This window comes from Anastrepha obliqua, chromosome 4 (assembly GCF_027943255.1).
Source record: "Anastrepha obliqua isolate idAnaObli1 chromosome 4, idAnaObli1_1.0, whole genome shotgun sequence".
Lineage (NCBI taxonomy): Eukaryota > Metazoa > Arthropoda > Insecta > Diptera > Tephritidae > Anastrepha > Anastrepha obliqua.
The window spans coordinates 45,324,989-45,349,208 of record NC_072895.1 but is presented as its reverse complement, the minus strand read 5'-3'; the positions used below and the strand labels follow the sequence as shown (position 1 = coordinate 45,349,208).

The 24,220-nt window shown below is 33.6% G+C and overlaps 1 protein-coding gene across 1 annotated transcript in view; it reads right to left on the bottom strand.

The window, feature by feature from the left end:
• Positions 1-24,220, bottom strand: part of LOC129245166 (dynein intermediate chain 2, ciliary) — a 37,209-nt gene that overhangs the window by 9,543 nt on the left and 3,446 nt on the right. The window contains exons 3-6 of the mRNA XM_054883188.1: positions 7,014-7,232; positions 1,472-1,577; positions 1,151-1,387; positions 973-1,076 (exon numbers count right to left, since the gene is read on the bottom strand). Coding sequence (XP_054739163.1) covers positions 973-1,076; positions 1,151-1,387; positions 1,472-1,577; positions 7,014-7,232 — 666 coding nt within the window. The remainder of the gene's footprint in view (positions 1-972; positions 1,077-1,150; positions 1,388-1,471; positions 1,578-7,013; positions 7,233-24,220) is intronic.

The following is a 24,220-nucleotide window of genomic DNA, read 5'->3' as shown; positions in this document are numbered from 1 at the left end:
CCGAAACGCTGGCCAAAACTATGGAAAACGCCGAAAAACGGGCACATTACACTATACGAGCTAAGGGCGACCACTTGCGCGATATCATATTCAAAAAGTGATGTAAACGAATCTCCTTGAACTAAATGAAATGTTTTTCACAATGAAACACAAAAAAATGTTTCTTTTTCCATATTTTTTTAATAATCACATGGGTCAGTTTAATATGGCCAACCCTGTATATATGTTTTTACTCTATATACCATAAGTCATATATAGTAGATGTAATACAAGTATATGTATGTATATATATAATTTCCTTTGAGTCCACGGTGGAATTGTAGTACATCATTATTTTGACCAACTTTGACTATTTCCCTTTGTACAAAGTGGCGCAAAATTAACCCCTATCAGGAAGATTTATAAGTCTTACAAATTGTGTCGTAGCTCAATCATATTTGACACTTGTGAACTAGACGGTTGCAGTAAACAAACAAACAAACAATGGAGTGCGTAAAGGTCAAAATATTTTATTTATTTTTTTTTATTTAGTAAAAAAATGTATCCAAAAACTAAATGAGATGATTCATTTTACTCCATTTTGTATGAAAGTATAGCCCATTATCTAACAAAAAACATTAGATAAATTTCTATCAGAATACCAGGGTTTTTAATTTCTGGAAAGATTTTGGTATGAAGTTTTATAGCTTATTAACAGTTTGAAGTTGCTGAAAAATCTGAGAAAATGCGCAGCATCGTCAAGGAAAAGCATTTTAGCAAATCAAGGAGATTTTCTAATAACTTCCCACTTGCGCTTTATTCTATGGCAGTTTAATGGGCTGCAAACAGATAAAAAGTTTGTAAAATTTTTCTGAATGTGATAATTGGATTTATATGATTTTTGTTAGGCAATAAAATAGTCAAAATTGGTAGAAATGTTGATCTGTTTTATTTTTGTGGCGGGCTGTATATCAAAAGTTCTAATTTACTTACCCTTCTTGGATTTGTGTAGGTTAGAGCGGAGCGTTCACAAAAATTAAACTGATTCAATAATTTGCGCTTTCGACCACCTGGTGCAGGCGCTGCTGATGCTGCCTCTGCATGCAATGATTAATAAGTTCCTTTCAATATTTTAAAACACAACTGTTTATATTTTTTAAATAAGTAGTACCTGCAACATCACCGCCATCCTCGGCCGCTGCAGCTTCGCCTTCAGTCGCTCCTTCCTCAACCACTTCTTCTTCTTCCCCCTCAACTTCCTCTTCGGGCAATTCTTCTTCCATGTCTTTGGCAGCTTTTGCTTCTGCCTTTTCCTCGCCTTCGTCTTCTTCATCCTCTTCACCCTTTGGTGGCTTTTGCACTTCTTCAGCTTCAATGAAGGAACCGCCGAGTGCAGGTAGAGGATAACCTAATAGCCAATTATGAGGCATTTATAAATGTAATAGTAAATTAGTAAGTTTGTTTTGATTTGATGTATAGCAAGCACGCCAACCAATTTCGCCCATCTCCTCCATTTGCATTTTTGCCTCCTCAGAGTCTATATGCAAGGCACTGCCATCCATCTGCATTAGTGTTACGGTGTTTCCAGCTATCGGCACCTATGATTAGTTTTTGGCAATTAGAAGGCCTTTAATTATTTAAGTGGAGCAGGCAACGGAAAGGAATATAGGGATCATTTTTTAAATTAAGGATTAATTAATTTAATGCAAGGCTGCAAAGTAGAATTCTGTGCACATTTGCCGCTAATTTTTCTTAATTATACCTTAAAAAGGGTTGAAAGTAAGTCGCTGGAAAGAAAATTCTCCGAGTTAACTAATTAAAAATGTGGCGAGGTATGAATTTACGTTACGACATACAAACAGTCCAACGATTTCGGCTTGGTGATGAGAAAACGATTCGAAACCTCAAAAAGGCTCACATGCCGTTTGAAGTGCAATCGTAAAATTTTTTACTTTGGATGGTTTATCAACAACAGAAATTCCCCAAAAAAAATTGGTGAAAGTGTTTAAAAAATATATTCCTTCCTATACATCGATTTTTTATTTTACTGAACGGCCTTACTTAAGCCTATATTCCTAGCTCAAATATAATTCGGTTTGAAATCTATTTGCTTTTTTTAAAACTACATTAAATTACCTACAATTTTAATTTTAATTATTTTAATGTAGGAAAAATTACTGATATCTGCACGATGGAGTAACGAATAAGTTTGACAATTCGTAAAAAAGAAAGCACCAAATAGTCATTTTAGGCCGTGTGGATAACTTTCTAATTAGTTGTATTAAAAACTTGGTATGCCATTTGTTTTAGTGGCTTATTCTACTTAAGGATAGATATCTCTTTGTTTTCTTGTGCAGGGTGAATGCATTTTCCATATACGGGTTTAACCTATTGTAGAACATCTTTTTGAGTCACGGTTATCGAATTAGATCATTCAGATTTGGTAAAATTGAATTTTGCGTTTCGTTTGATTTTTAACATCCTATTTCATATTCTACTACTGGAGGGAGGATATCAAATTCTTTAGTAAAATGTAAAGCAAATAAGGTTTCTAATGTACAGCTGTGTACACAATAATAGCAGCGTAACAATTTGTTAAGATTTCACTACTCACAGATTTTCTATTTATTTTTTATTTTATTTTCTTATAAAAATACAGTTCATACTATAACAAAAAGTATGTCACTTAAAGCTTAAAACTTTGTACAAAATTATAAAAGATTTTTCTTTGGGAATTTCTAGAAAAACTCTGAGTATGCAGTTTGTGGCTCATTCAATTTCGGTAATACAAAGTGAAAAATAAAATGGCGTAAAAATCGCGTTGCCTTTTGAATTTTTTCGTTCTGATGCATCATTTACGAACATTCGAAATTTTTTTTAAATGGAAGAAAACATGCATGTCATAAAAAACAAAATTCCAAAAATCAACGCCATTTTTGAAGCACTTTAAACTTGTATTTTGTCCAAGGCGCATTCATTAAAGGTGGTGGCACTAGGGCAACAACAATGCTTTGTACGTTTGATTGTCACAGAAAAGTGTTGGCAAAATAGAAAACAAAAAAAAAGAGGTGTGTGTGTGTCAGCTCCGACACGCGACTGGAGTTTACTCCTTAAGAACGATTACCGTGATATTTAAAAATATATTTAATATGCAAAAGGAGTAAATGAAGACCTTTTCTATATTACTGGAAAAATATAAATTTATTTATTCTATTCGCTATAGTAAGCCACCTGGAATGAACAATTTTTTTGGGGTTTTTCTTTTTTAAGCTGTCGTTGCAATGTCCACTTATAATAGCACTTTAAATATCAAATAGGTATTTTTGATCCGTGCTTAAATCTTTTTCACTGGATATATCTGGTAGTGTGAATATAATTGGTTTATAATTGACGAAAGAAAGCTTCTCACAATCCTTCAATTTTTTCTCTATTTCACCGTTAATGCTTTCAGACGTAGAGCCATCAATGTATTCAAACAAATGTCTAAGCAGTAGTTCATTGGCGTGTAATTGGCAGATGAACCATTGTAAGGGTTTTTGAAGACAATCTCCTCCAAAGGTTCAGACGATATCACTGGTATATGTAGGTTCTCAACGAACGCACAAGCACTAGATAGGAAACGGAAATAAGCACCAAAATGTGGGCAGTGTTCTGCCTAGAAATTAGCAACCACAAGGAAATATATATTTCTGACAAGTTTGCACCAACAACCAAGCGCCACAAGGTATGCAGTACTTTTTCTCACTAGAATATAGAAAAAGGGCAATGCGTCACTTCCGTCAGCGTACACTTCCGTCAGCGGACGCCAGTGATTCACACGATTTTACTACCCATATTTTTTCATACCGTGGGCCTTATATATCGTTTCTTAAGGAGTAAACTCCAAAAATGAATCCGCCTTGTTTCATTCTGGGCCGACAGCCACATGGGCACGGTAAAAGAAAAAAAACAAATCAGCTGATATACCGATACGACCTTTAAAAGAATCGGCTTGATTTTGTCATACCAAAATTTAACGAAATATGAAACAGCATACCTAGAATTTTTCTAAAACTCCCTACTTTAAATTTTTCTAAAAATTCTAATAAAAAGTTTGAAACTTGTATGGAAATTCACACAATTTGAAACTAAGATCTACATATCGCACCCTAAATACAAAAGGGTCACAACTCAAAATTTTCCACACTCGAGCTTGACTTGTGCCAGTAGCGCAGAAAACAAACTATGTGACATATCACGCTGAAATTTCCCATGTATGCTTATAACAGTCCTACCAAAAAATTTATTTTTGCCACATGTCACCCGCGGACCGTTTTATTGATAACGTCTCGTTCATATTTGAGCAGAAATACATTTTGAGTTGTGACCCTTTTGTATTTAGGGTGCGATATATGCTTTTTGTACCAAAATAAAAAATATTTATTTCATAAAAAAAATAATTAATTGAATTGAATAAGACACAAATAAATTGTCAAAACTGCCAATAATTCCCTGTGCAGTACTTATTTATTGCAGTCTATAAAGGATCAAGCAAATATCTGCTGAAGTTTGACACCAGCTTGTAATTGATTTTAGTAGCAGTAGCCAGAGAATCTTGATCCGCAACAGTGGTTTAGAGAGTCACTGTAATCAAACTCATCTACCCTTACAATAGTCAAGAAGGAGAAATATTGGGAACTACTAACTTGTGATGTGAGCCTAAAACTGCAATTCGACTAATACAGTGACAAAGTGTGGAGCAGCGTATTCCAATAATATCCGAAATCAACTCATAAATAAATTTGAAGAAAGCGATAATTGGATTGGACTTTAAAACTTCTATCCCGATTTGAAAAATTATTCTCAGAAAAGCTAGATAATCAATTTCACTGATTTTACAGCTATATTTTCTAGTTAATAAATCATTGTAATGCCTGCTATAGTAAAAGTATATGTAGTATTGTATAAATATTTTCCTTACTACTTGCAAAGGTAGTTTCAGTGCAAAACATATTAAAGACTTCTGGTTTATTGAATACCCAGATGACACACGAAACTAAATTAGTCGAATATGGTGGTACCAAAGGAAAAGTCCTTGTGCAACAGGCCACCACGGAACACTTTGTCATCGAAAGTTGTGTCAAGCAAGGTGACACCTTATCAACGTCTGCATTCAATTTGCTTTTGCACTACGCCATCAAGAACGATGTGAAATCTGGTAATTTATTCACCAGCTCCGATCTAACCATCGCATATACTGATGACAGAACCATTCTCGCTCGAAATCAAGGTACAACTTTTCTCTAACATCGCAAGAAAAGCAAATTTGGACTCCATATCAACACCGATAAGACCAAATACATGAAAATTTCACGCGATGTTGAAAGGCCAAAGCCTGAAAATATAATTGTTGGACAGAACGTTTTTGAAGGAATAGAGAGTTTCAAATATTTGGGGTACTTCTAAAAAGAGACAATAGTATTCATGACTGCAGCCAAGATCGACTTGTTGCAGCAAAGAAAGTTTACTACGCCAACCTGTAACTACTAAAATGCAGACTAGTCTCGCGCAGCTGTAAATACAGTATTTACAAAACAATAATAAGACCAGTTTTGACATATAGCTGTGAGTCATGGGTAATGTCATTCAAGGATGAACAAAATTTCCGAACTTTCGAAATACGAGTCTTACGAAAAGTCAATGGTCCAATTCGGTTTGAGGATGGTTGTTATAGAATCAGATACAACAAGGAGTAGCGGCGAATTTGCAAAGCTGAAGATGTTGTTAAGTTCGTCAAATCGCAACGACGCCAATGGTTAGGTCGTGCCATGTGCATGAGTAAATGTCTCCAATAGGGTGGTCCAAAAATGCATGGGAAAAAATTTATATGTTTTATATTTTTTATATAACCCCAAAAAGCCCCCATAAAACGAAAATCTAAGAAAAAATCGAAAAACAATATTTTATATTACTTTTATGAAAATAGTTAATACAAAAAAAATTAATTATTTCATAATTGGTTGTTATTCCCTGACCAATTATGAAGAGAAACTGAGTTATCCGGTTAAAATATATTCATTTTCCAGGTTTTTACATGAAATCTACGAAAAAGTATTTTTTTTCCCATGCAAAATACATGGGATATTTCAAAGCCCCGGCGGCACCATTAAATATGGTCTGATTAAAAAAAAAAAAATACGGGTCTTTTTATTTTTCATTCTTTACTATTTTGGGGGGCGGCAGCATACAAATTTTTTTTGGACCACCCTAGTCTCCAAACATCCTTCTTAAGTTATATATATATCAAGATGTCAAGAAACTGAAAATACATAACTAGTTGTCTGCTGCCTTGAATTGTGTAACTTGGGGAAGGCAGTTGATGAAACTAAAGTCCCCCGAGCTGTGACCCTGCCAAATAATGATGATGGTGGTTGTGATGCTACATATTTTATTCGAGTTTATGGTCTGTAACCATTTGCCCGAACGATGAATGTTATGTGAGACGGTGTAAAAAAGCCAAGACGAGTTTAATGCAAAAGCCAAGAATTGTCTCGAAATTTAGCTTTTTTGCCACGACCTTCACGCCAACAACGCAAATATACAGAAAATTCATAATGGCAGCACCAGCAACTAAAGCAAAAGGACAAATGAGAAAGGGTATACACAAAATATAAATTTGAAAGTTACCTGTCAGAGTATTAAGTACAAATTTGTATATTTCCATTTATTTTAAATATAGTAGACTCTAATTATTTATTTTAAATATAGTAGACTCTAATTAAAAACCGTTTTACTTCTGCTCAAATATGAACGAGACGGTATCAATAAAACGGTCCGCGGATGACATATGGCAAAAATAAATTTTTTGTTTTTTGGTAAGACTGTTATAAGATTACATGGCAAATTTCAGCGTGATATGTCACATAGTTTGTTTTCTGTGCTACTGGAAACAAGTCAAGCTCGAGTGTGTAGGTAGGTATATGCGCACAAGCAGCAGTTAAGCTTATTGGTTATCAAAAAATTCCTAACACAGCAATATTTTTCCTTGCACCCACCTGGACAAAGGCGCTTTCCTTGAAGCTGTAAATCACCAAATTGCGCACCACATTTGTATTGGTCGGTGTCAATACCTTAGTGATTTCCTCACCCAATTCAGCTTCAGTCAGGTCCAATTGATCATCGGGTTTCAGTAACTGACGCGATCTAATCCATGCATCCAAATCATCTGCATCTCCTCCACCATCTTTGAGGTTAGACTTAGAAGTTGATTTGATCTATTGGAGGTAAGATTAGTTAATTTCTGTAATATTTAATATTTTTACTCATAACATTAAAACAATCTATAATAGAGTAAAATTATAAATAATGTTATCTGCGTTGCTAATTAATAGTTTTTTTAAATAAATAACCTCTTTATCAGATTGGAGAAAGGATGAATGAAATGCTATTACAACTGCACATACATATACATATGTGTATGTAACTACTGTAAGTGTGCTCTTTTTTACATGCAAATTCATATAATGCAGTATATGTACAAAAAGCATGCACATATATTATTTTATAAAATTTCCGCATATTTCATCACTAAAATACTTACAATTTAATTTTTTCCAATAAAGTTTACGTGAAACGCTGATTATAAATTGTGTTATTTTTTTATTCTAAAAAAACATGCAAGCCTCCATGCTTTGGCCATTGCTTCCCTTTTGTCTTTTTATGGGCAATAGGCGATTATTTGATTATTCAAAAATTTCGCTATACATAATTTAAGACATTCGATACATTAACTCATGGGGCCTTTTGATTACTGAAAAGTTAAATAACTCGAAGAGATAAACTTCAGATTAGGCAATTGCGAGACTGCTGAAAGAATTATCTTCTTAATTGATCACTATTCTGAGTAAATACGTAATGATTAATTAATTAACTGATATTTTAAAGATTTGGTGCATCGGCCATCCCGTTCAAATTTTCACTGATTTTCAGTTTTCATTTTATCCTCGGCCTTTCACACAGTCTTTAAACGCATAAAAGTGCTTACAAAATTTTCCAACGCAAACTTTATATTCGCACAAAATGCAGTATATTTTGGAATATTCCTGTTAAAACTTATTCAAGTAATGACAGTTGTGAGTAATCAAAATTTTGGTTAATTGAATAATTGATCAACCGAGCAATTGATTACTCAACCTGTTCGAATAGTCAAATAAACGCACAGCACTACTTTAATGGATCTCAGTTACCTGCAGCATATGCGACCTTGTTGGCGTATTCTCTTCACTATTCGCCTCATCCATTAGACCATCACTTATGTTGGCATCGGTGGTCATAATAGATGCCGATATGATTCAACACAGTTAATACTATATTTTTAAAACTATATTCAATTAATTATGTATTACATGTTTTAATAATATTGTTTTAATTATGATATTTAGATTTATCTTACATTTTTTTTTACCTTCATTCGATAGACTGAGATTAACACAGTGTTCTATTTGATTTATTGTATTGTGTTTCATTTTATTATAATTTGTTTTATTTTATTTATCGCTTTGTTTAATTTTTTAATTGAATTCACTTTATTTTTGTTTTTCTTTATTTAAATTTTATTTTTTAATCTTAACTCGCCTTATTTTTTTATTTCATTTATTTGTTTTTCTTTTCAATTTTTTCACTTAATTTTGGTTTACTTATTTTACTTCACTTTTTATTTTTCATTTTATTATAATTTATTTTATTTTATTTATTTATTTATTTGTCTTCCATTATTTATTTAATTTTTTAATTGAATTCATTTTATTATGGCTTACTTTATTTAAATTAAATTTTTTTCTCTTAATTTATTTTAGTTTCATTTATTGATTTGTTTTCCATTATTTCGTTTAATTTTTAAATTTTTTTAACAGAATTCTGTTTATTTTGGTTTACTTTATTTAATTTAATTTTTTTTTTATTTTTTATTTTTCCATTTTACTACAATTTTATTTATTTTTCATTTTATTTACTTTTTTATTTTATTTCTATTTTTTTATTCTATTCACCTAATTTTGGTTTAGTTGTTTTACTTTAATTTTTTATCTTACTTATATATACATATTAGGGCGGGTCGATTTAAAAATCGCTCATTGTTCTGTGAAAATCGTATTCTAGGGATCAAAATAAGAAACTTTGCCGAAGGAACCATACCTCTAAAACGAATTCTGATGTCCCCCAATTTGGGTCGAACGAAAAATCCCACTTTGACCCATTTAGAGTGCTCCAATCGAGTCCAAATGTATGACCGACCCCCACTAACTTTGGACGGCCGATCCACCCATGCCAGTGGCACACCCCCTGGAACTCCCCTGGGGGGTTCCCCATACAATCACTTCAAAATATCACCATTTTTGGCCTTTACATGAGAAAAGAAACTAAAAAGTTCGACCCAAATTGGGGGATATCAGCATTCGTTTTAGAGTTATGGTTCCTTCGGCAAAGTTTCTTATTTTGATCCCTAGAATATGATTTTCACAGGGCAATGGGCGATTTTTTTGCCTCCCCACAAATCGACCCGGTCTAATACATATACATATATATATACTTGGCGCGTACACCCTTTTTGGATGTTTGGCCGAGCTCCTCCTCCTATTCGTGGCGTGCGTCATGATGTTGTTCCACACATGGCGGGACCTTTTTTCTTAATTTTGGTGTTTCACCGAGACTCGAACCTATGTTCTCTCTGAATTACGAATGGTATTCACACACCAATCCATTCGGCTACTTTTTTATTTTATTTTCGTTTAGCTTACTTTATTTCATCTAATTTTACTTTATTATATTTTATTTTATTTGAATTTTTAGTTTATTTTATTTTATTTTATCTTACTTCATTTTATTTTCTATTTTTTTTTATTAATTTTTTTACTTTATTTTTTTTTTTTTTTGTTTTTGTTCTATTTTAATTTTAGTTTACTTTATTTTATTCTTTCATTTTGTTTTAATTATTTACCTTTATTTTCTGTTTTTAGTTTGTTTATATTTTTATTTTTATTTTAGTTTACTTATTTCTTTTTTTTATTTTTTTTTTATTTTTTTCCAACTTTTTTATCTCTGTTTTATTAATGTTAAATTTGTAGCTTGATTTTATTTTCCTTTTTCTAATATCCGGAATTTCCACTCAGGCAAACTCTGAGTGTATTTCCGCCATGAAAAAGCTCCTCATAAAAATAGCTGCCGTTCAGAGTAGGCTTAAAGCTGTAGGTACCTCCATTTAACGGATACAAGCGCCAATTATATATACAAGCAATTTCCTGTAAGAACAAAGACGGCGATCAGGTGACTGACATCCAGAGTGTGCTGCTTAAATTTTGGAGAGAATACTTCTCGAATCTGTTAAATAGTGACAACTGCGCATGTCACAGATAATATGAATGATATGATGCCGAACGTTGAGGACAGGACTGCCGTTCCTTGGTCTGTGCCGATTTTCCTTTCATGGGTATTTTTCAAGACATACCATCATGTGAGTATCTGGTCGATTGTGAATTTTCCAGGCCACACTAATAAGGAACCATCAGTTGATGGTGCGCTCCAGTTGATAGTGGGCCTCACACGATACGCTCGCTAGAACCTTGTATGCGATATTTAGAAAACTAACCCCACGGTAATTGGCACAGATTGCAGTATCACTCTTCATGTGGATTGGGCAGAGCAGACTTGAATTCCAACCAGCAGGCATGCATTCATCCCACCATTCTTTATAGAGGAGTTAATGCATGCACCTTACCAGCTCCTTGACGAAATATTTTAATAGCTCAGCCGTCAGTCCGTCACCTACTTTAGCCGCGTTATCGCTATTCTCTTGCCAACAAATGCTACTCTGGACTAAAAGGCAACTGAGCAGTAAATTCCTCCCTCGACGAACAAAACTAACGCTGTATGAGGGTCTCATCATGCCCGTCCTACCGTACGGCGCAGAAGCTTGAACGATGACAACATCCGATGCGGCGTCCCTTGAATTGTTTGAATGAAAGATTCTGTGGAAATTTTTCGGAGCTTTGCACGTTAGCCACGGCGAGTATCGTAGGCGATGGAACGATGAGCTGTATGAGCTTTACGACGACATAGACATAGCGCAGCGAATAAAGATCCAGCGGCTACGTTGGCTGGGTCATATCGTCCGAATAGATACAAACGCTCCGGCTTTGAAAGTATTCGATGCGGTACCAGCTGGTGGTAGTAGAGGAAGAGGAAGGCCTCCTCTGCGTTGGAAAGATCAGGTGGAGAAGGACTTGGCTTCACTTGGTGTTTCCAACTGGCACGGGCTTGCGCGAGAGAGAAACGACTGGCGCGCTTTGTTAAACAATTTTACTCAGTTGATTTTGTTCTACTAGATTTTAGTTTCCTCTATTTGACTTTGTTTAGTTTCATTTTATTGTACTTCAGCTTATGTTATTTTTGTTCATTTGTTTCACCCTATCTTGCTTTATTTTCACTTATTTTAATTACTTAATTGCTCTTCATTTTTTATTCTTTTTTTTTAATTTAGTTTAGTTTATTATGTATATTTTGATTTATTTAATTTTGATTTTTAAATGTACTTTATTTTATATTATTTTTGTTATTTTATTAATTTTTAAAGTAAAATACTTTATTAAATTGTATATTAGCTTATTTTAATTCAATTCAGCTTAGTTAATTTTGTTTTAGTATATTTTTTTGTATATTTTAATTTAGTTTATTCTGCTTTATTTAGCGTAATTAATTTACTTTTTTAATTTAGTTTATTTTATATTTTTACTGGTTTCGATTTACTGATTTTGTTCTATTTTCTTTGACTTTATTCATTTTATTGTAATGAATTTTCACTTATTTTATTTTATTTATTTTTTATATGTATTATTTTAGTTTTATTTCAATTCATTTTAATATTATTATATTACGGCGGCCGCCGTAGCCGAATGGGTTGGTGCGTGATTACCATTCGGAATTCACAGAGAGGTCGTTGGTTCGAATCTCGGTGAAAGCAAAATTAATAAAAACATTTTTCTAATAGCGGTCGCCCCTCGGCAGGCAATGGCAAACCTCCAAGTGTATTTCTGTCATGAAAAAGCTCCTCATAAAAATATCTGCCGTTCGGAGTCGGCTTGAAACTGTAGGTCCCTCCATTTGTGGAACAACATCAAGACGCACACCACAAATAGGAGGAGGAGCTCGGCCAAACACCTAACAGAAGTGTACGCGCCAATTATTTATTTTATTTTTTTATTTTATTGTATTCTATTTTATTTTATTTTGGTTTAATATATTTTATTGAATTTTAATTTATTTTATTTTACTTTATTCTAATTTTTTTCATTTTATTAAGTTTTTTACTTCATTTTTATTATTATTTTTTTCACTTTGTTTATTTTACATTATTCTATTTGAACTTATTTCACTTTATTTATTTTTTAAAATTCTTTTTTTACTTTATTCTGTTTTATTATATTTTTTTAAGTTATTTTTTATTTTAATATAGTTTCTTTTATTTCTATGAAAATAAAATTCAATGTTATTTCATTTCATTTTTTTTCGTTGTATATTTAATAGATTTACACCGTATCGAAGCCATCCCCAAAATGACAAAATATTTAAAATAAACAGATAAATTGAAATAATATTTACATATGTATATAGTAATATGAGATAGCTGCACCCAATTTGTTCTTTCTGTGACCACCAATAGAAGTTATGTTACATTGCAGCAAAATACCCCAATTGTGAATTTACAAGAAAAAATAAATTTTATAAACTCTAGCACTCTCGAAATTCGTGTATAATACAATTATTTACATTGCAATCAAATATTACTAAAATTATATGACAACTATATGACAATTAGTAACTATTATTTTTTATCTACCGCTTTATTTGCGATTTTCCACATCTTTCTAACAAAACGACTGATTTACAACTAAAGCAGCCAACAAACACTTGAATGTAATTGACAGGATGAGTGCAGTACGAACATACACGCATATCATCAAGATACTAAATTATGCATATTTACACAACCACGTTTAACCAATAAAGAAATTTGTTTACTCCATTGAAACTGTCGTGACTGACGTTTCATCACCTGCAACAGATACTCGTATTTACAGAGTCCTGCGACTGTTATTACCAATTGCCTGCTATGCATCATTGCCAAATAACGAACTTTCAAACATAACTTATTGACGTAGTTCTAAATATGTACGTATGTTGGTAGGTGTGCACATAATGTAAAAGAATAAAAAAAAACAGAAAAAACCGTGAATGAAAACTCGTGAAAGTCTAACTATAGCAACTATAGTGCATTTCTTTGAGCTAAAATTATTCGCTTATACAAAAATAAATATACACACAAGCAGTAAGTGCTGGTATTGCATACAGAGCACACTAAACAGGGTATATAACGATTGTGGGTTACTTATAAGGTGTCGTGAATTTAGCATATCGTTAATTAAGTGATCCTACCAAAACCACTTCTGGTTTTTCATAGATTAAAATTTTAAGGCGTTTCAAATTTAAAGGCTGGCAGCAATGATTCTTCAAAGAAAATTGTAGGCAAAGGAAATTGTTAAGCAATTAGTTCCAATATAATAAGTCCGCATATCGTTCACCCACCACTCCTGAAAGTGCCGGCAAATTATGCGGAACCTTCGTCGAAGAATCAAGTCATTGGGTATAGAGAATATGTTTGGTAACAGCAAGACTATCTTGTTAGGAAGAGTTTATCTGACATTCGACCTAATCAAGTAATTTTCTTCTTTTGTTTCATTATACTTATAGACTTACATACTTCACATGTACTAAGGCTTCCTTTCAGGTTAAAATCCCTGCTAAGGTTGAGTGATACTTATAAAACAAAATACCCTGAAAACATAGGCTAACGTATGTATGTTAGTTTAGAGTACGCTAATTTTTTACCAGAAAACTTGTTTGTGTAATTATACGAATACATACAAATAATACTTATCGAATGCTTAAATCCATTTCATGAAGATGCAGCGCAGTTCAGAACCACTTGAAAATCGGTGAAGTCTGCATCAGTTTTAAGATTTCTTAATTCACTGCTTGGTTGTATCGTAAATATTATATTTACTCACATACATATAAGCACGTGCAAATACAAATAAATATTGGTGTGAGGATAGGTAATGAATTGAATAAAGGTGGTGCGCTGCGTTGGCATGGGAAAACTTGCTAATAATTTGATATAATTGCTTTTACTAAATCGAGTCGGCTTATTGTCAGAGGTCACGATTTGCCAAAATTCCAATACAAAATACAAAATATAAAATACGAATACGTAGCCAGAGGGGTTGTACTTATAAAATAAATTGCATAGTGAGAACATTGAAAGTAAAATAGTTGAACTTTCAGTGCATAAACACTTGATTTGAGCCAGTACATTTGCTACTCTCAAAAGGAACAAATCGTTCACAGTGGCTCCAGATACTTGTGGATATAAACGAGAATTTTATTGCAAGTGAATACTACATGAATATAAAATATTATAGCGCCGAAAATGGGAATGGTTATTTTTCGAATATTTCAGACGTATATAAAAATATTAGCAACGTGTAAATTAAATTAATACAAAAGTGGTTGCGCCGGCTTTTTAATACTTTATGATATTAAAAAAATAAAGTATGAAAATTAAATATTGATCGGAGTGATGAAATAACTTATTAGAAGCTAATGTCTTGAAATTGATATGTTTATAATATACACAGCGTTAAATAACTATAGCACAGGGACTTATTGACAAGCTCTGATATTTTATTTTTTTCTTATTTAATATTAATAGATTTTTTTTACAAAAAAATAGTTTGTTCTTCTACCAAAACTATACAAATCCAAGTTTCTAACTTTGTGCAAATTAAAAAAAAAATCTAGAAACTTTTTAATCAGATTTTTTTGGAAAAATTTCAAGCATGTAGTTTAAAGTCCATTCAATTTTTAGAAAAATTCTGGGTATGCAGTTTTGTAACTCGTTAATTTTTAATATAAGATAATACAAGCTGTATTGATTTTTGACATTTTTTTTTTTTTTGTTGACGGTTTAAGGTATTTTCTTCCATATAAAAAAATCTATATGGATAAAATGCACAAGACCGACGCAACAAAAAACGAAAGGAAATAAAAAACAATGCATTTTTTCGGCCATTTCAAATCTAAGTATACCACCAAGTATGTGTTTCTCGAGAAATGACTGTCAAAATCCATACAAATATCATTGCCATGAAATACACGTGAATTTTCGTAAGTATCTCACGGCAACATTGGGCAACATGCCAGCAACATGTTTTAAATGCACAGTGAAGAGTGAAAGTAAACCTTCTTTATATTTTATTGTATCAATATATATGAGTGTGTGCTAATTTGTTTTAAAACAACTTTCCAACCAAAAGTTACCAATTGCTTCTGCGGCGATTTGACGTGTTTTCTCATTTGACAGTCAATATTGCTGACGAAATTTAATCGATGTGAAATTAGCTTTTACACTTTATTATATCAAAATTCAATGGCTGCAAAATTTCATACTCGAATTCTTCTAAAAATTCTGATTACAAAGTGAGAAGTTTTGATGAAAATTGCTTGTGTTTGCTTGTTTTTAATTGCAAAAAAAGTTTGAAACTTGGATATTTATAGTTATTGCAAGATAATGAGCTTTATTTTCATAAAAAAATTATTAAAATTAAATAAGTAATAAATAAATTGTCAAAACATGTCAGCAAGTCTTAGTATATGTAATCATTATTCATTTTAAAGAACTTTTTAGCCCAGCACTTGGTACAAATTCTCCGACTTAAGCAAATTTTTAGTTTTTTTTAATTTTTAACAAGTTTTGTGCAAACCTTTTAAGGTCGATCGTCTAGACGATTTTTTGGAAAAATTATTTTTAAAAACAAATTTAAATTATGTAATTTCAGTTAAGCTCATATTAATCTCAATATTTTTCTGAAATATTTTTGCGAGAGTCTTAAAATATAATACTTTTTATAACTTCGATGGACAGCAGTAGCACTTCTTTGGTATGGAGAGTGATGCACCTAATCGTACATACACTTGTGCTCACATGAATACCGCATTTTTCCTTTACAATAGTTTTGCCAATACTTTCAACCACAAGGATGAAAGTTTCGTATATGGAAGAAAATCATCAACATCGTATGCAAAAAAAAGTTTCTAAAATCAAACCTATACTTTATTAAACTAAAATTAAATTTATTGCCCATGATGAAAAAGTTGAAAATTTTGATGGCAATTTTTGTTTAATTTATTAAATTTTTTCTGAATTTCGTATAAAATATGGAACTTTGATCTAGACGGGTTTTTATGGAATGAACTATATGTTTATAAAAAATAAATGAAATATTGTAAAAGGGAAAAATTACTTAGTTATGTGAACCCAAATGTATATATGTGGTTCGTTTCTTCTCAAAGTAATACTTTATTCATTTTTGTTTGAGCGTTAAGAGCAACTTTAAGGCAGAAAAAAAAAATATTTAAAAAATATATCTTACCAATAATTTGGCCCCCAGAAAAATTATTTTCATAATTGAGGTATCAAAACAAAAGTGTCATGCAGCATTACAAAAGTATATACATATAGGTATGTATTTTACTTAAAAGGCCATAATGAACCCTTATACTGAAGTTCTTAACTATTAAAAGGAATTGTTAGACATATTCATATATTAAATTTAGTTGGAGAAAAAATTAAATGGTAAATATTAAGGCATTTTTATAAGTATATTTTTGACAATTTTAGTAAATATTTAACAAAATCGTAGTAGCCGAATGGGTTGGTGCGTGATTACCATTCGGAATTCACAGAGAGAACGGTGGTTCGAATCTCAGTAAAAGCGAAATACAAAAAAAAAAAAAAAAAAAAAAAAAAAAAAAAAAAAAAAAAAAAAAAAAAAAACATTTTTCTAATAGCGGTCGCCCCTCGGCAGGCAATGGCAAACCTCCGAGTGTATTTCTGCCATGAAAAAGCTCCTCATAAAAATATCGGCTTGAAACTGTAGGTCCCTCCATTTGTGGAACAACATCAACACGCACACCACAAATAGCCAAAAAAGGCGTACGCGCCAATTATACGAGTATATATATATACGAGTATATATATATATATATATATATAACAAAATCGTCAATTTGCAATCACGTAGTCATGCCAATTTTTCATAAAATAAAAAAGAGTCAAATTGTCTGATATCATCTGATATCCCCTGTCATTGTTACTTTTATTTGACAGACCACAGAAATTTCAAACATGAAAATACGAGGAGTATCAATTAAGTTTTATGATTTTGTCAGTAAAACATAACGAAATTAAGTTAGAATCCATTTTTTATTATCGGTTTTTACAAAAGTCTCCCTCTGACTGTGCACAATAACCGCATGACATTTCCTACGAAGTTCACCCATTCAGCAACATAGTTTCGGCTTCCTTGACCTCCTGTACCGCAGCTACTATGAATTCTCCCGACAGCCCACTTCATCTTAGGGAATAAGAAAAAGGAGCACGGAGCGATATACTTCTGTCAAAAAAGTACCGGAAGTTATTCAATAAAACGCAAAATAATTGTTTAATCAACATTTATTTTGTTACCCTCAAAACAGACTCCATTCGAAGCAGTACACATAAGCCAACGATTATTCCATGCATCAAAGCACCTTTTAAACGTGTTTGAAGAGATCTTCTTCAGAGCTATGAGTTTTCTTTCCACAAAGTGGGCCCTTTCCTACGCACATTCTCTCTCAAACGTCGCATAATTTCCAAATAATATTTTTATTTACCGTAAAACCATTCGGAATGAATTCCGAGTGCACAACAACATGATAATCAAAGCATAACTTTCTCATTTGACACACCTTGACGTGGTTTTTTTTTGTGTTTCGGCTCATGTGGCTAGCGCCATTCAGCCGCCTGTTGACTGGTTGCATGTCAAACTCATATACCCATGTTTCATCATCTGTTATGATGCGCTGGATAAACATTGGGTCCGAATTCACTTACTCAAGCATATCTTCAGCCACCTTCTTAAAGAAATTCAACTCTCTTGGAACGAGTCGAGCAGCCACGCGTCTCATGCCCAATTGATGGTGTAAAATGTTGCAAAATGATTCGAGAGACACGCTATGCTCACGAGCTACTTCCCTCAAACTTAAATGATGGTTTTCCAGCACCATTTCCTTGACTTTGTCGACGTTTTCATCCATTGAAGATGTTGGTGGGCGATCAGATCGGGGCAAATCTTCCACGACTTCTCGGCCCTCTGCAAAATCCTTATACCACTGGTAGACCCGTGTTTTTGATAAAGTGACTCTCCATAGACTTTCTCAAACATTTTCAACGATTCGGCAAAAGAAATCCCGTTCAAAACACAAAATTTATTGTAAGAAAAAATCTTTGTTCGATATTTTTATCCATAGTAAAAATCGCAGAGCACACCTGCGGTTGACTGATATATTTAAATGCCAAAAACAAGCTAATTAACAGGTCACTCTCAAACTCTGTCACACTATAGACACTATTGTACCAACATTCCAGCAAAAAAAGTTTAGACAGATGTGTAAGCGCCCCTTTTAAATGAAAAATTACCGATATTTTTTTGACAGAATGTAGTGTAAAATCCAGCCGGTCTAGACGAGTATGGGCCGAGTAAGAAAATGAAAATTAACAAAAAAATACTGTAACATATTATAATTGCCATTAAAGTGACTTAGGAGTTGCTTATGCACTGAAGAGCAAAATTGAAACAATAAAAAATAATTTGAAATATTTTCTAATGTATAGATCGTAATATATTTATGAACTTTTTTTATAATTTTATTTCAGTTATGTTATAGCTTTATAGTAATTACATGTGGCAACCCAGCGAAATATGAGAGAGAGAATTTGTTGATATGTTACAAGTTTGCACTCGCTTTTAAATGCTAATTTTCGCACATATGCGACAATTATTTTTTGTAAAAGTGGATATTATTGCAATGCACAGCCTTAGTGAAGAAATTAAATAAAAGTGCTAACATTTGTGTAGCGGATTCAGTGTGCCCGCGGTATTGTGAAAAATATGCAATTAGCCATAGTTTAGAACAGCAAATGAGGTTGAAAGGCCAACTGTTAGTATGAGTAAAGGTAGTAGACCTAAAAATCTTACAATACATGACGATTGCCGAAAGGTTTGCCTCTACCTTTTGCACCAAAAAGCAAGTGTGTGGACGTTACGAAGTGCCTTGAAACAAGCGAAATACAAAGCAAAATTCATTCTTGCAAATATTCATTTTATACCAAAACTGTGATATTTTTAAACTAAGCTTTGTAAAGAAATTAAGTTTGGTAAAGACTCACACCAATGGCACTATAAGCCATTTGTAGTTAAGTCAATAGCTTGGCTGTATAAAGAATTATGTCTCCCGAATGTATCGACTTGCATATCCAGGGCTTTTAATACAAACTTGTGCGTTGCGTGACAAAAGTCCATCAAAGCAGTTTTCAAGAAACTTTAATGAACAATTTTGCAGTGCATCCCGACACAAAAGCGTGTATAAATATACGTATGTATGCAAATATCTGCAACCTAAAATTCATATTAATGTATATGTGCGCATATACATATATACGATTTCCCCAAGCGACTAATAAAAGAGTAATCCTTTTGACATGATTTTTGAGCAATAGAAGAGGGTTCTGTGTTATTTTTATATTTTTAATGCAACAATAAAAAAAAAATCGATCAATGTAAAAAAGAGGTTTTCGGAGGTTTCAAGGTTTACTCTTCAATTGATTAAACAGCAAACACGAGGAAGGAGATAGAGGTTCCTTTAACTCCTATTCGGAGCAAAGCACGAGCGTTCCGTGCGGAGTTACTTGTATCCCATCGGGCGCATCCCCTTGGGACGTACCGGAGAATACTCAACAGGGTAGGTGAGAAATAAAATACAACTCGCGTTTCAAAACAAGCAAAACACGTGGTTGAAGGTGCTAATGAAATTCTATCACCAAGTTACGGCAGGCAAGCTAGCGACCTACTTGACTGATATTTGACTTGCTAACGAATAATCAACTACATTTCCTCGACTAACAAAAACAAACCAGCAGTCGACGACCTTTGGGTATCGCATTGGGGCTAAGATCGGATGCTAGAATATAAAAAACTTGAGAGATGCTGGCACCGCCACCAGCATGAACTTCAGATTTCTATAAGTGGACCGTGAAATTTTGCGCTATGGAATACTATCCTTGGCCTAAGTGAAGTAAGGTTGAGTGGTTCATGCTGACTCAGGCTTCATTGCTCGTTACGGAGGTAAATTTAGGTCCGTATTTCTATTATAGGTATATATATAATTGGCGAGTACACCCTTTTTGGGTGTTTTGGGCGAGCTCCTCCTCCTATTCGTGACGTACGTCTTGATGTTGTTCCACAAATGGAGGGACCTACAGTTTCAAGCCGACTACGAACGGCGGATATTTTTTCTTTATGAGGAGCTTTTTCATCGCAGAAATACACTCGTAGGTTTGCCATTGCCTGCCGAGGGACGACCGCTATTAGAAAAAGCTTTTTTCTTCATTTTGGTCTTTCGCCGAGATTCGGCTACGGCGGCCGTATACTTGACATTATAAGGCTAACATTGTTAAGAGCGATTATACAAAATCACACGCTTATACACAGAAGTATAGGGAATAACGGGGAGTAGTGCGGTACTTGCATGGGAATACTATCGAATTACTCAAACGATGATGCGTAGTTCTACTGGGATGATAGAAGTAAATACATGCACTTGTGCAAACATAAGTGGCTTTTATCTTTTTAAAATATTCGCAGCATTTTTTAGGCAACATTTTTGTTTACATAAATATAGTTTATTTAAAGCAAACTCCTAATACATGAATCGGGTTGATTTTTAACACTTGTTTTTTTTTTTTTTTGCATAGTAACTTCAACATTTTTTTCCACATGTGCTTTATATGGAGGCAAATTCCAAAATTTGTTTACATAATTTTAAGCCACTTTTTACATACAAGCATACATACACATGTATGGCGTACAGTCAAGGCGAAAGCGGTGCCAAGCGTCATTGTTATTTAACTATACTCTAATAAATAAACAAATTTATACATTAGGGTAGGTATATTTTTATTTTCACTAGCGCCACTACTGTCAAATTAAACGTATCATTTATTTTACTCCACAACGTTCCTAACAGATTCAGAATATGCATATACGAGTACATAATTTTTAAGAAAAAAAGTTAGCTCAAAATTCAGTCTAGAGCTCTTTCTCCAAATTTTAATTGAGTGGGAGTTACGCTAATGAAGATATGTTAGAATGTAAAAAAATACACCTCCTATTGATAGTAAAAGGGAATCAAAACCAAACTAATTTTGGAACTACGTAAATTACAATATAAAAACTAAAAAATTATTGATAAGAACGAGAAAATTTTAAAAGTTCCAAAATATTCTAAAATTTTATTGTTTTAATTCTTTTTTCATGCTTTAGTTTAATTAACATATAAAAAATTGAATATCAAAACTAAATTCTTCGTACCGAAAGAATATTCACTATAAATATACTTTGCCCTGCCATAAATTCTGTAAAAATTGTATTATTTTCCCTTATTTTTGCTTTTTTTTCGTATGCATTGCCTGCTCATAAATTAAACTCAGTTTCGTGGTAAATTTCGCTTCTTAAGAATGGAGTGGGAAGTAAGAAAAATCGCATTGCAGTAAAAGTCCAAATGAGATTTACGAATTACTGAAAAACTTAATATTTCGAGAATGTTTGTTTACCGCACGATCAATCGTTTTTCCCAAACGTCTGAAGTGATAGACAGAAAAAGAAATGACCGTCCTCCCATGATTCGAACCAGTGCACCCATAAAAGCCATTCGAGAAAGAATTCGGAGGAATCCCCTTAAAAAGCAGAAAATAAAGTCCGGGGAAATGAGTCTATCGATCAGATCCATGTCAAGGCTAATTAGAGATGATATCCACATAAAAGCCTTCTCTCGCTCAACTAGTAATATTTTCACAACGCGCTTGAAGAAAATTAGACTCGACAAAAGCAAGCAGCTTCTTCAGTGGCACGCGGTCCACGGCCAAGAAAATATTCTTTTCACAGATGAGACAATTTGTCACTGTTGAAGAAGTTTTTATTAAGCAAAAAATGCTTTACCAAGGGCTCAGCGTAGCCACCATCCATCCTCCATAATGGCTTGGTAGGAAGTGTCTTGTGAAGGCATTAAATCTCTTCACTTCTGCGCGAAAAAGGGGTTAAGACCCGGGCAAAAGTGTACTAAAGGGATGTCTTAGAAACCATGAAGAAGCAGTTGAGCAGTACTCTCTTCAATGGAGAACGTTGGATCTTCCAGCAAGAATCCTCTCCAGCCCATAAAGCAAAAACCATCCAGCAGTAGGTAAAAAACAATATTCCTGGGTTCTTAGCCGCAGAAGATTAGCCGTCGGGAATCTATTGGACTGCAGTTTGTGGTCACAATTGGAGAACATGACCTGTCGAAGAACTCACAGAAATTTGGAGACTTTTTCTATTATTTGATATAGTATATTGTCATACACTTGGTCCGAGATTCTTGGTAGGTGGCGAGTACAGGGCATCCCACATACTGGCCAAGTGATCAAAAAAGGATGCCGGATGTTATTGACTTTTGCATTACTAAAGGAATTTCAAAGCAGCATGTCACTGCATAGCCTTGTTTGGATCTTTCATCGGATCATTCTCTATTGCTCCATTCCAGCTTCCAATACAAGCAACCACCACCAGAATTACTCAACAAAAACACACATTGAGACAACTTTAGAAAGCTGATTGAGAACTCGCTAATTATGGATATCCCACTAAAAACAATTACGGTCACAGAAGCGGCCATTGAATTATTGAATGATACACGTGCATCAGCTGTGTGTTAGTTGGCTACATGACAGACCAGAGTATTGGTTACAAGCGCGCGGAAGCATTTTGCTGAGAGTAAACGCGAAAAAGAAAATCGGCAATGAATTTCAAACGTAGTAGTGTGATTATTCGTGAGCTCGAGCGCCTTAAAGTAAACACATTTTTTGTTTATCGCACCATTACTCATTACAATGATACTGGTACCATTGCGAAACGTCATTGAGGTGGTCATCAACAGACTGCAACGTAACGTGAAATGGTTCAAAAAGTGAAGAAGCGACTTGAGCGAAATCCCCGACGAAATGCCAATCAAATGGCGAAAGAACTGAAAATATCTGACCATAGCATCCACCGCATATTGAAAAATGATCTCAAACTCAAGCCTTACAAGATCCAAAAGCCGCAAGATCTAATACCAAAGCAGCAACAAGTTAGACTTGAGAGAGCGAAGGATTGCTTCGCTTGGGCGAAAGCGGTCAATTGTGTTTTCTGAGGAGAAAATTTTTCAAATTGAGCAATTCGTAAACTCTCAAAACGATAGGGTTTATTTGAACGGCCGTTCATACGAAAATTTGACTCATCGATTGGCCACCAGGAGGCAGCACCCGCCACAGGTAATGGTTTGGGCTGCTGTAATCGCAGATGGGCGCTCTCCAATCGTTTTCATCGAGCCTGGCGTCAAGGTAAATGCGAAATATTATCGAAGTGCTATATGAGTACTTATGTAACTTATCACCAGCAGAAGCAATGGATTACTCGCTATGGAAAGCGACAAAAAGTATTTCGCAGCCTATCCTCTGCAGCCATATCCCATATACACTTAAAACATCTAGCGCACAATGTGCAAAAACCGACAAAGCAAAAGCCTCTGAATTCGCTAAATATCTTTCAAATGTTTTTCAATCCTTTCCTAACAAAAGCTCAGAAGGTGATAAAAAAGTGCGCGAATTTCTCTCAACCCCTTTCCAAATGGATTTTCCAATTCCCAAATTTACTTGGAAGGAAATAAAAGACACCTTATGCAAAGTTTTAAAGCCAAACAAAGTACCAGAATACAACCTCATAACGAGCAAAGTACTCAAGGGTAGGGTATGTAAGTAGCTCCTTCCGTCTTTAAGTATATATTTAATGCGATGATTTGAACGGCGTATTTTCCAGTACCATGGAAAGTATCGGATAAAATCCTAATACCTACGTCAGGAAAACCCTTCGATTTTATAGAAAACCTTCGAAAAACTTTTACCAAATCGGTTTAACCCTATAATTAATTGCACAAAAAAATCTTACCCCTACGCATCAGTTTGGATGAAGAAAAATCAGCG